General features: G+C 27.9%; 1 protein-coding gene across 5 annotated transcripts in view; it reads right to left on the bottom strand.

Annotated features, from left to right (window-relative positions):
• The window catches only part of LOC107451509 (dyslexia-associated protein KIAA0319-like protein), a 118,797-nt gene that overhangs the window by 35,268 nt on the left and 70,286 nt on the right, over positions 1 to 13,243 (bottom strand). For all 5 annotated transcript variants that reach the window (XM_016067634.3, XM_016067636.3, XM_016067638.4 and 2 more), the window contains 3 exons: positions 12,754 to 12,818; positions 12,017 to 12,177; positions 10,838 to 11,097 (listed from right to left, as the gene is read on the bottom strand). In XM_016067634.3, the coding sequence (XP_015923120.2) occupies positions 10,838 to 11,097; positions 12,017 to 12,177; positions 12,754 to 12,818 (486 nt within the window). The remainder of the gene's footprint in view (positions 1 to 10,837; positions 11,098 to 12,016; positions 12,178 to 12,753; positions 12,819 to 13,243) is intronic.

Raw genomic sequence — 13,243 nt, 5'->3', positions numbered from 1 at the left:
TTTCAAAACAAAATTCTTGTTAAGCTTACACATAAATCCACACTTTCAGCAAATCAAATTTTAACTAAGTAACCTTTCAGCGGACTACACAAAGAAAAAAGTTTGCTTAAATTACCGCACTCTTTGATAATGATATGTCTTCTAAACAAAACCATAACTCTGGTAATGAAACAAAAATATATACTTTATTTAAACCATTCATTCGGTAATTTTTCTATTTAAATGGTAACAGTTTATTGGTTATTCCAGTTTTCAAAATTACAGCCTTTTTAACGTCGCAATCATTAATAAATGCAAAACTAAATACTAGTAAATTTCTCTGAATAAATGGTTTTTATACCATTATCTAAACTATCATGTTAAAATTACCAAATTTTACCACATTTATCGAATTTCAACTCATATTATAAAATCTAATTTTTCTATTTTAACCGAAAACATAACCAAACTTCTTCGATAAAAATTACTGAGCTTTGTGACGCTCCCATAGGGCCAGAAATAAGGTATTTTGGTAGTTTTGATCAATTTTTCTTTTCTAGCAAACAAATTGACCAAACGTAGTATTTTTATTTTATTTCAACAGTTAATAGTTTTTAACCTAACTATCCAAATCTAAATTTTCTCTGTATTTTCTCTACAACTCATCATAACTTTAAATAATAAATCTTATCATTTTTGCTTAGTAAAACAAAATGAAACATAAAAAAAAGAGAAAAAAAACTGCATATAAAGCAATAATAAAATTACAATTAATTTTCGAACATTTGAATACCGGTGATGAGTTCATAAGCAAAACTAGCCTTTACAGCGTGTCAAATTTAAACTTAGTCTTTACATTTCTGTGTTCCGCAGAGCTGCCTGTATGGTATTTTTTACACCAAATTTTGAAGTTAATAATTCTCAAACAAATAATCGAATCATCATTTTTCTATTTCATTGCATTCCTGGTGCATTTTTTCACAATCGTTCTTAAATTTATTTCATAATTGTCGTTGAACAGCCGACCCAAAATTGAGTTTACGACTATCAAAGTTCAACTTCATATCCTTGTTATTTTGAAACAAATTCAAAAATCAAGAGAACACCTGGACAAAGTATAGGGAGAAGATTGCCCGCATTTCCATGACATTACGGTGAGAAAAACCACAACAAACCTCTCAAGGCTAGTAAGCCGAAGAAGTTACTCGAATCCATGATACGTCTACCACTTAGAATATTTTATGTCTGCCGAGTACGGAATTTGTATCAACCAGCAATTCTCAGGATTCGAACCCGGGTCAGGTGGGTGGCGGAGGTGAAATATACAAAAAAGAGGGGAAAACTATGATGCTGTGTGGCTTCGATCGTTCCTTCATTAACCGCAAAAAATAATAGGCTAGAGTCGTACTAATTTTAGCAGTACAAACCTATAAGAGGAATGTATAAAGCATTAAAGTGAAGCTCTCTCCATTTTGAAGCCCTCAATCAATTATAGTTGTCTTACTAATTAATCAAATAAGATCTTAATAGTATTTCTAGAATTATTTTCTTTTAAATTTAGAGTTTATTAATGTACCTATTTTTTTAATTTGCTTTTGTAATTTTCCCCACCGCTAGAAACATTTTTGTTAGAACATTTTGTTTTTGAAATTGAATTTTGAGTTGTAAAAGATTTTTACTCTGTATTACTTACGTTAAAACTGTTTTATAAGTTAATTACAAAATACAAAAATTTTGAGTTTTTGTGTTGTTATACTTTTATTAGTTCATTAATTTTTTTTTTTTTTTGTAAAAAAAATAAGCAATTTAATGGAAAGATAATCACAAATGCTTTAAAAAAATAATTTCATTAAAATGTTAAATGATCAGCAATATGTTAAATGATCAGCATCCTTATAATGATCAGCAATATAAGGAAAGAAGTAAAAACTGAAATTGATGTTTAGTGGAGATCCATGCAAAAGGGAAACAAAGTGCTGAAAAAGTCTAAGGCTTCTCAAGAACCAAGAACTATCACCAATAGGGAGGGATGAAAAGCGCATAACCGGACATCATTAATTTTCCCTTTTACCCTACAGAAAGGGGATCCACAGCTGCATCCAATGAACAGCTCATCCCTATTCAAAGCAAACTGCAACATCGTATTCTAAAATAAACGTATGTACTTATTAAATTATCTAAAATATAGTAATCAATATTTAAATATCATGAAGGTCACATTAGTATACCTACAAATTTTTTTTAATTCCTAAAATTGCATTGGGTAAAATTGATCATTAAAATCCTTATGATTCTCATTTTGAAATTACATTAGAATAATAATACATACTGATTAATTCATATTGATACATAAAAAACTTAACAATTTTAGATGTCTAGTTCTTACCACGTACAAAAGTGTTTCAACTACAAACTACTAATTTTAGAGCATCCATTCCCAAAAATATTTAATTATTATAATTTTATCGTTAACTAGTCTGAGCAACGAGGAGGCAGCGGGTAAAATTTGTGTCTGTTTTTAGATAAATAATTCGAAATAATATTTTCATTCAAGTTTTTTAAACACTCTATGATTTACCAGTCTTGTCAATGAAAACACCAATAAAAATGCATCATTAAAGCTAGCAAACATTCTCATCAACAACAGTGTTATTTGTTCTACAGCTATTGTTTAAGAGTTAATCTGTATATGTTTCTTAGGACGTCACTAAATTCTTTTCCTTTTTCAGTATTCATATTTATATGAGAAATGATGCTAAGACTGAGGACAGTAATTATGCATAAATTAACCATACAGGAATATAAGAACACTTTAAGGTAATTTCGTGTAAACATATTAAAATCACTCGCTGATGAAAATAAAAAGAAACAAATTCAGCCTGGGAAACAATCAACTACAAATATAAGATAAAAAATTATAGCCTGATTTGATTTTTTTGTGTTGTTATTTTATTAATGCTTATTTTATTAACGTTAACCTGATTTTTATCTATTTATTAATTTTTCTGTTCTGTTTTTGCCTCTAACAAATTTTAACTTGAGACCATGGTGTTGAAGTTGATCTAATCGATTAAGTTGCTCTAGTCAAAAAGTGTGCAGTTACGGAAAACATAGAACAATACCATTTTCTCAAAGAACAATAACATTTCCTCTGACCAATCCCAAAAATTTCCTTTCATATGAACTTGGAAATAAAAAAGGCTGCAGAGTTCACCAAACTTGATACGTGCTTTTTCTCTATATCAAATAAATTTTTAATAAATTATTCTCTATATCAGAAAATTGAAAGGGACATCGCTTGTTTTGGGAGTTTAACTTAACGTTTGCTATTCATTTTGCATTTCTGCTCAACTACTGTCTTAACTGTAAATTACTAAGGTGTGTAGAAAACTATACAGGGATTACAATGAAATAAAAAAATTAACATTCGATATTTAATTTGAGAATTTGTACAAACTAACTAACTTGAATAAACTTGATGAGAAAATATACCATAGCCACTCTACAGGCTGCAGGAATGCAACTAATTGGTATGAAATTGGGTATGCTTAAAAGACCAACTTTGATTATAAGATTATAAACATAACACAGAGTTTTTCTTTTTTTCGAAGTTCCCATTTGTTTGAAAGATATTACTGCTTAAAGATTTTCCCCCTTTATAATAATTTCTCAATTGGAAATTCATTCATTTTGTGATATAACGTATAATTTTTCCTCCTTTTCCCTTCTTCATTCAGATACTTCCCAAAATCACAATTGGCCAAATAAATGGTAACCAGTTAACAACACAAATATTTATTAACAAAGAAAAAAAATGAAGTTTGAAGAAAATTAATATAACCAATCCACCTAAACAATTCGCTTCCGCTCTCCATCAGAGCGTTCCCTCCTCTGTCTTTTTACAACATCTACCTTGATGACAGCGCCATCACAACATGGAGGCATGACACATTTGAATGTAGAAAAATTTATCTTTTACGCGTTTTTCTTAACCTCACACTTCCCTTTAAATAAAAATTTACGAAAAAAAGGGAGAAAAAAATTTATAAATGTTGCCAAATATAAATCTTAACATTTATATCGACGTTTTAAAAAATATTAAGAAAAAAGAGAGATAAAAACTGCTTTGAATATGATCCGGTATATCATATAAGATCATCATTATATATCATAACAAGAAAAATTATTTATTATTTTAATTGCTACTGTCTCGCTCATTTTGTTCCTTTTTATTTATTTATTCAAGTACATTTGATTGTTTTCAAATCAGCTATCATTTAATATTTGTTAGGATTTATATAATAAAATATGCTTACGTGAAAATTATAATAGTTATATATTTTACAAACAAAATGGTTTTAAATAGAGTTTTAAGAGCAAAAAAAATTTTAAGAATAAAGGGACTGCAGCTGGTTCTGGAGAAAAAAAATTGCGCACAGACGGAAACTGTTTTTCCACAGCATGACGCATCTTTACTGAGTAATAACTCTCTGTGAGTACCAATTTTTTTCTTTTGTTTTTTTATTTCCTGAACTTAGTAATCTTTAAAATACAATTATTCGCAATACAATCGTAATTTAAAAAAAAAAAAAAAAAAGGTAACATAAACAGTTCTCCTCATACGATTTACAATCATGAATGACAAGCAACTACTGGGGTTGATGAGCGAAGCGAACAGGAAACGGAGCCTCCCATTAGGAAAAAAAAAGGATACGAAAAAATAATCTATGACGAAAAACTATTATCAGTAAGTTAAATGATGCACACTTAGAATCATTCCAAAAATCAGACTGTGGAGGCTCATGAACTGAAGGCAATTAATTTGCTGCAGTCAAGGTATAAATCATGTCGCAATCTAAAAATCATTTTATTAGTGAAATATGTGCATGATGTGTAATTTATCTACTTAGGCATGTTTCTGAAAAAAGTTATTATTAGCATCAAACATTATTATCCGAATTTTACTAATAAACTAATAATAATTTTACTAACTAATTGTAAAAGAGTTCCTCTAATTAAAAGGGAGGTATGAAAATGATTTCCTTTTGTAGCATGAAAATTGCCATTTATAGGCAGCAAGAAATACCGCTTTATTTTTCATCTGTTCATGGTTTAAAAAGCTCCACTAATAAGTCCTAATTACAAAATAATTTTATTTCATCTAAATAATTATGCCTTTTCTGGAAGATTGAGATTCAGTATCTTCAACTATAAATTGGAAAGTACACTAATATTTCAACTGGATAAAAGTAAAAATTTTAGTACTCTTAAAGTTCTTTTAAGATTTCAACCAGGTTCCTTCCGCTAACTCCAGAGATTTAAAACATTTTACACATACTTATAGTTGTTAGCCCCCCCCCCCAAAAAAAAATTAGCTGCAAGAAATCTTTTTAATGCACATGCATGGGAAACATTTTTTCCAAATCAGTTTTGAAAATAATTAAATATGTGTTTATAATTTTGCATTGCTACTGCAAGTTATGTTTCTATCATTATTCAATAGTTAATAGGGAAGGAGTAATTATTCATATGTCTTTTGATTTGAATATTAAATCGTTTTAGGAGAAGAAAAAATTCATAACTTTTTCTAAGCTATGCTATGACTCTTGTACTATTTTCCACTTTAATTAGGGTGATATTTAAGTCTCGAATTAAATTATGTGATAAATTTAACTATAAAGCAAAATTGAAAGGGAGAAAATTTAATGTTTATTTTAGTCTAATTTCATATTAAAACAATTGACTTTAAAATAAAACTTTTCAAAATGAAATAATTCTAGTTTTTAAAAGAAAAACTATTCTGCTCTTTAATTGGTTAATGTAAATTAAATTGCTTATTTTTGTATTAAAGATTTTTAATACGATCACAACACACGAGTTATAGATTTCTGCTCAATTTGATATGGATAGCGAAAACTTAAATTTGAAGGTCGAGCCGGGGGGGGGGCAGAAGGGGCTCCCTACAACAACCTTGTCTCATTCTCTGGTCAAAAGCCACACCGATCAGTTTACAGACACCGTGTAAAATTTTTTTTGGCGAGATTCTAGAGAATCAAAATCAAAGCAACCCTACACCTTATCTCTTCAGAGAAGCATGCTGTTTGGATTTTTTCACTTGAACCTTGTGTTTTCTTGATAAAAATATATAATTTAAGAAATTTTCAACAGCAAGATAAAAAGTCTCAGGTCTTTCGTCAATAATTTTGTGCTTTTAGCCTTCGTTTATACATTTTAATATATTATATGAAGCCGTAGATAAGATTTTCTTTCCGCAGGGATTTAAATTTGTAATACATAATATCTCAATACTTAATTACAAATTTGTAATTAACTTATCATGCATTTATCTTCAATTTATAACAGTATACTCATAAATAATTTTTTCTCCATATGAAAATCATTACATGCAAAATATTTGCTTTACATCTTCTGTCAAACCTTTTTCTATTAATCAATAAAAAGAAAATATTGTAAGACAACGTTCTCACATAAGTATTTCAGATTATTTTTATAGTAATGATTGAAATGTTTATTAAAAACTCATAGGGAAAAATTTACTATTTCAATTTTCAAATCAGTTTCCTGAGGGCTTATTTAACTTAAGTTTGTGCAGTAGAGCTGCATTTTGCACCCATATTTGAATTATACAGTATAACGTCCCATATCCGGACGACCCTTTCCCGGAAGGGTCGATTTCCTGGACACTTTTTAACAATCAAAATAAACAAAAATCTCTCCATCTTCCCCTTTCCAAAAAAAAAAAAAAAAAAAAAAAAAAAAAAAAAAAAAAAAAANGAACCCATAAATCACCAGAAAGGGGAAGTGAAGATCTACCAAGACCATTGAGTGACCGTTAGTGACGCTCCTCCCTTGGAATGTAGGAAAAAGAGGGAGATTTGTTTTCAAAAGACCGCAACTGAGTCCCCCCTCCTTTCCCATGCAGTTGGCTAGTAAAAGAGGCATTTCCTGGAACATTTTTATTCACAGAAGAAATACTGTGGAAAAGGGTAAACGGGGCAAGCGTTAAGGTGGAGGGGGAGTCAGAATGAAAAATTTTAATAGGTCTGAAAGGATACACGTCCTTGAGAAACAAAACATTCGTTCTTCCCCATACCATGCAATATTTAGGAGGCGGGGAGGAAAGGGGGTAACATTCTCTCTTTTGCAGATTCCTTCAGTCATAGAAGAAAATATAAAGAGAACCCGATCAGCGTGCTCCGCCTTTATGCTTGATTGATAACCAATTATTGGAGAGAAAACAATAATTTACTTCCCCATCCTCAACTTAAATGATCTCCTCTTGACACTTATTTTCTTTCACAAATAAGGAGGAAATGAATTTTTCTCCTCCACCTACCCACCTTAATGAATGACGGGAATTTCCCTTTCTTGCTTGAATCATTCTAGTTAAAAATGGCGGATTATTATTTTCATATGTACATTTTTTTTCGTTTTCTATATTTTAAGCAATAATATTTTTTTTCTAATATTTTATATTTGATTGATTAGATATTCTAATGCTAAAACATTATTCCCCTTAAAAATAATGCTTATTTTTTGCTTCTTAGATTCAGATCGTTTATTAAATCATTTTAAGCTTTGTTTACCTTGGGGGTCTATTATACGGAAAAATCTATTATACGGACTTCTGGAAGTCCCACCGATTCCGGATACGCGACTTTACACTGTACTTCCAATTTTCCAACCTTTAAAGTTAGAAATGCAAACAGATTTATTTAAATTTTTGATAAATATCTTTCATTATAATTTAAATAGCTATTTGAAAAAATATATTTTTGTAGATATCTCTATTTTACAAGGGAAATTATTTTTTGTCAATTATTTTCTTTTTGGGAGGTGCTTAAGCCCCCTCCGTATTCTACTCCCTGGTTACGGCCCCGTAATAAATGATAGGCTATTGAGTTTTAAAAGTGTATAAATATATTTTAGCTAAGTTTTTCATAAAAGAGAATTTTCCTTAAATTAGTGATAAGTCGTGAACATTTTACTGTAAATGAGAAAAAGAAGAGTAGGCGAAAAAATCATCAAAACATGATGGGGGAAACAGTATTTTCATGCAACACATAACAGTTTTAAATAACAGTATATTCAGTACAACTTAGGGTAAGTAAAAAAAATAAGAATGTCATTGGTACAATTATTATATTTTTCTCAGGAATTTTTAAGAAGATCACCATAAATCAAGTGATTTATTTTCAAACTAATTTACTTTTTTTAATTTAGGCATAGATTTCTTTTCGAGTTATTGAGTTCTTTTTTTAAAGAAATTCTTTTTAAAAGAATTGTATAATAAAATAATTCAAATTACTCTATTTTTTCCAACATAAGGAAAAGATTTGCATGATTTGATGAAAAGATTTGCATGAAAGATTGCAGCTCATTATTTGATTCTTTCATATGTTACACTCAATCTCTTACCAAATAAATATCAAGTACCATAAGAAAAACAACATTCATTTTAAAAGTAATTCTCGTTTGAACTAGAAANGATTTGCATGACACGCAGCTCATTATTTGATTCTTTCATATGTTACACTCAATCTCTTACCAAATAAATATCAAGTACCATAGGAAAAACAACATTCATTTTAAAAGTAATTCTCGTTTGAACTAGAAAGGGTTACTTATAAAAAAGATTTTTTCATAAAAGTTTAAAGTATTAAAAATCAACTTTCTTTATCAATTTTTTTTAAATAAAAAAAAGTTATAATTAATTAAAATAAATTTTTATTTATTTGTTCTATAACATTTTAATTTGTTAATGTAAAATTTGCCGTAGTTGATAGCATGGATTAGCTGTTCCCAAAAATCATAATGTTCCTCCTTACTCTCTATAGTTTAAATTAAAAAAAAGAACGAATTTTTGATTTTAGAACTCAATAAGTATTTTCCTGGAAAAAATGGGAAAAAACCAAAAAAAAAAAAACTTTCTACTCGCAAAGAATAAAAATACTTAATACTTAAAAAATTATTACACGATTTTTTTTTGCATATTTTATTTTATAAAAATAACATTAAATTTTTAAAAAACTAACATATTAAATATAAAATGGGTGTTTTTTAAAGTATTAATGATAGTATTAAGTCATCTGTAACTGAAAAAAAGACATAAAAAGGGCTTTAGTTAGCCCAATTTCTAATCGTTTCGAATTCTGAAGAAAATAAAACCTTCTTCTCCCTTTGGGTAGTTTTTNGTTGCATATTTTATTTTATAAAAATAACATTAAAATTTTAAAAAAATAACATATTAAATATAAAATGGGTGTTTTTTAAAGTATTAATGATAGTATTAAGTCATCTGTAACTGAAAAAAAGACATAAAAAGGGCTTTAGTTAGCCCAATTTCTAATCGTTTCGAATTCTGAAGAAAATAAAACCTTCTTCTCCCTTTGGGTAGTTTTTCGTTGTTATTCATTTCTGGCTCGTAAAGGTGTGAAAGCTAGAAAAATAATTTCCCTGCCATCTATCGGAAGGTTTCGAAAGTCACGTCTAAAATAATGGACAGCGCCCTCTCTATATGGCATTTAAAAGATTTTATTTACGTTTTTTTTATTTTTATTATTATTTAGAAAATAAATATGATGCTACATGAAAAAATACTTTTCCTGCGTAAATGAAAAATAAATATATTTAGCATTTTGAAAGTATAATTTTGATTTTCATTTATATTCTGTACTAAAATTTAAAATAAAAAAGTCCTTTTATCAGTAATCATTTTATAGTAATATGACTAATATTTTGAAATTCAATTAATAAAAATTCCAAATATTTTGTTATTATTAAAAAACGAATTTTTAAAAACAGAGTTTCTTCAGCAATTCCAAATTCCAAATTTTACCCCAAAATTTAAAAAAAAAAATATATATTGAGTTTATTTTACTGGATTTTTGTTCTAACCATTCAAAAAATTTGAACAGATTTTATTAATGCAAAACTCTTAAAACTCTTTTAAATATTTTGAGTCCTGTTTTCTTATTAAGTATGACCATAAACTGAGATTTTAAGTTAAAATAAACATTAAATATTGAATATTTAAATAGTTGAAAACAATTTATATGACTTAAAAATCTTCTTTTTTAACAGTTATTATAACACAATACTTCAATTGTAATTAAAGTTTGCGAATAATTAAAATAAAGTATGTTTCATACGAAATCCTTAATATAGTTTACAGTAATTAATTTTAGGCTTGTTCCTGCAGGGTGGCCACTCAAAACAGATTTCAAATTTCCCTGATTTTTCCAGGTTTTCCAGGTAAAAATCTTAAAATTTCCAGGTTTGTATTTTTTTTCTTTTTTTGTATAAAGTGTAGGATGTGTACAAGAAAAGTGTCTGTATTATAAAATATCTTATTCAAATCATAAAGCGGAAATTAGCCAGAAGAAACTTATTAAGTATGACCATATATTTTCAGATGAATTTATTTAAGACTGAAAATTATAATCAATAGTACAAAATAGCCCCATAGGTTTAATTATAAACCTATTCACCCTTACAAAAGGGTTGAAATCCTTTTAAAACAACAAGAGCATAAACTGAATTTTTCAAAGATTTGTATAATCTTTTAGAATTATTTGAATATTGACTAAATATTTTTATTCAGTAACTATTTAAAGGTTCTGTAAAATAATATACCTAAAACTAAACGTTACTTTTTTTTAATGTTTACTCAAGACTATTAAAAACGGCTCTGGTTACAATTACCTAACTTGATTCTATATATTTTTTTAAAAAAATTAAGAAAATTAAAACATAAAATTAGCCATGTATAAACAGAAAGTAACTTGGTAATTGAAATTTCAGAGTAATGTATAATTTAAACAAAGAATAAACTTACGAAACTTGTTCCCATTTCCATTTTACAATTTTAATGTCATCTTTACTTGCAGTTCCATTTAATATGAAAGGTTCTTTAATAGGAAGAGTTACTTTTTGATCGGAACCAGCATTAGCTACTGGTGGAGCATTACTTTCAGGCTTAACAAACAAATGCACTTCTGTTGTAGATGTTTGATCCGCTGTGTCAGTAACTTTCAATATAAATTTATACACTCCTACTTCAAGTTGAGAAAGGTGTAAGTATGGGCCATTTGTACCCTGAAAAGTAAATAAGTGGAAGAAAAATCAACTAAAACTTTTAATACCATTAAAACTTATTTTTAAAACTTTTATACAATATTACCTGTTTGAAGAAAAAATGTAGAAAAGTCAATCTATAGTTATTATTGAAATTATTACTTCATTTTAAAGACAATTAGTAAATTGAAGACCTCTGGGATGAAAAGTTATAACCCGCATGGTATAAAATTTTTACTTCTTTATTGTAAAAATAAAACAAGAGCTTCCCTTCTGTCCAAATAATGTGTAGAAATTGCTATATACAAATGCTTATCAAAAAGTTTTCCAATGAGAAATATGTATAATGAGTATTTTATATTTAAATCATAATAAATAAAACAATTTAAGTGAAAAAAAAATTAAAGTTCAATGTGACAAAACTATGTGCTCAGGTATTTCTTCTTTGAATACATTTTATAAAGCTGTAATTTTTTTGAAGTAGTTTATTCAAGTGTAACAGATATTTCTAAAAGGACACTTATTTTGACAGTAAAAGTGCTCTATCTTGAACTGGGCCTACCAGAATGTTAAAAAATCTTTCTTTTTTTTTTTTACAAAAAATTTATTGAAACAGTCAAAAATCTGCTGTTAAGTACTGATCAATGGTACCAAAGCAAATAAATGCCTTTAAATTTCACTTAATTGCATTTTATACGGAAAGAGCACCCCCATTCTTATCACTAAACCAATACAGCATGAGTTCAAGCACATAACTGCATCAAGGTTAGATTGCAAGGAAATGTCAAAATAGACAAAAACCCCTAAAATCAACAAAGCCCTTCTAAGTATTTGATGGGTAACATCAATCAATTGATGCTTTTGGATTCGCTGGTGGAGGTAACGTTACAAGCTTAAAAATAATTGTTTTGAAGCCAAACCAATATATAGAAAAGCTTACTTCCATGTCCACAGCTTTATCAGTGTCCGGGCTTTTTTTCCATTCCCATGTTTTAATTCCTTTATCATCAGTACTAAGATTTCCATTCAAAGTTACTTCATTTTGGGGTAAGTAAATGACGACCTCAGATTTAGCATTAGCAGTTGGAGGATAATCTGTCTCTAAATTGTAAAAAAAAAAAATTTTTTAACAATTTTTAAAGCCAAGAGTAAAAGAGACTGTAAAAAGTTTATTCTATTGTTTTAGCGTACAAGGTGTCCAGTGAAAGTGTACCAAAATTCAATAATTTTGAAACAATTGCAGACAAAAAGGGCAAAATAAACAGTATATTGATAGCAAAAAGTAAAACTTCTATAGGTCATTTTCATAATTACAAAAATATTCAACAAATAGCTAGACAAAAATTTAAATTGTAGACAAAAGATATTACTGCATAGATACACCAAATAAATACCCTGTAGTGAAAAAAACAGCTCTACTTTTGGGAAATTTTTGTTTATCATTACAGCTATCCACAGTATAGAGCAAATTCATTTGGCAACTTATGTTCCACAATTGTTTATATGCATCACTATCTGTTGGAAACTTTTGTATTTGAATTTAAAAAATAGGTATAAAAATCTTACTGCTCTCAGTATCAATCAAACCTTAATATAAAACTTATAATTGCATTAGAATTTAACTTAAAAATAAGACACTCTCTTACTGGATACCCAGTACATATGGCTTAAAAATACCTTTTTGAACTGTGACATTAGCAAAAGTAAAATTTGAAGCCCCTTTGGAGTCAGTAACATTCAACCTATTAAAAGAAATCATTAGCTAGATATGTTATATCAAAATCATGAAATTCCATGACACATCAAATTTTCACATAAATATTATCTAGATATATAAAATCTAAAAAATAAATTAGTTGTGGGAGCCCCTCAGGAAATAAATAACATTAAAAACATTTATTAAACATTAAAAATATTTAGAATAACATTAATTTAAATTGTTATGCATGCATATATTCAATAGACTTCATCAGATTACTACATCTCTATTGTAATTCAAAAAACATACTCTATACACTTTCTAGTAAAATAGCAATTCTTCACTTTTAAAAAATAAAATTTTCTTACAGTATTTATTTCTTCACACTATAATAATATAAGAAAATTAATAAAAACTAAAAAAAATTGCATGTACTAAATTTTGTATTGTAAGTGCATAGCAGTGAAT

This window comes from Parasteatoda tepidariorum, chromosome X1, assembly GCF_043381705.1.
Source record: "Parasteatoda tepidariorum isolate YZ-2023 chromosome X1, CAS_Ptep_4.0, whole genome shotgun sequence".
NCBI classification, from domain to species: Eukaryota; Metazoa; Arthropoda; class Arachnida; order Araneae; family Theridiidae; genus Parasteatoda; species Parasteatoda tepidariorum.
The sequence above is the reverse complement of the archived record's forward strand: the minus strand, read 5'-3'. Positions and strand labels throughout refer to the sequence as shown.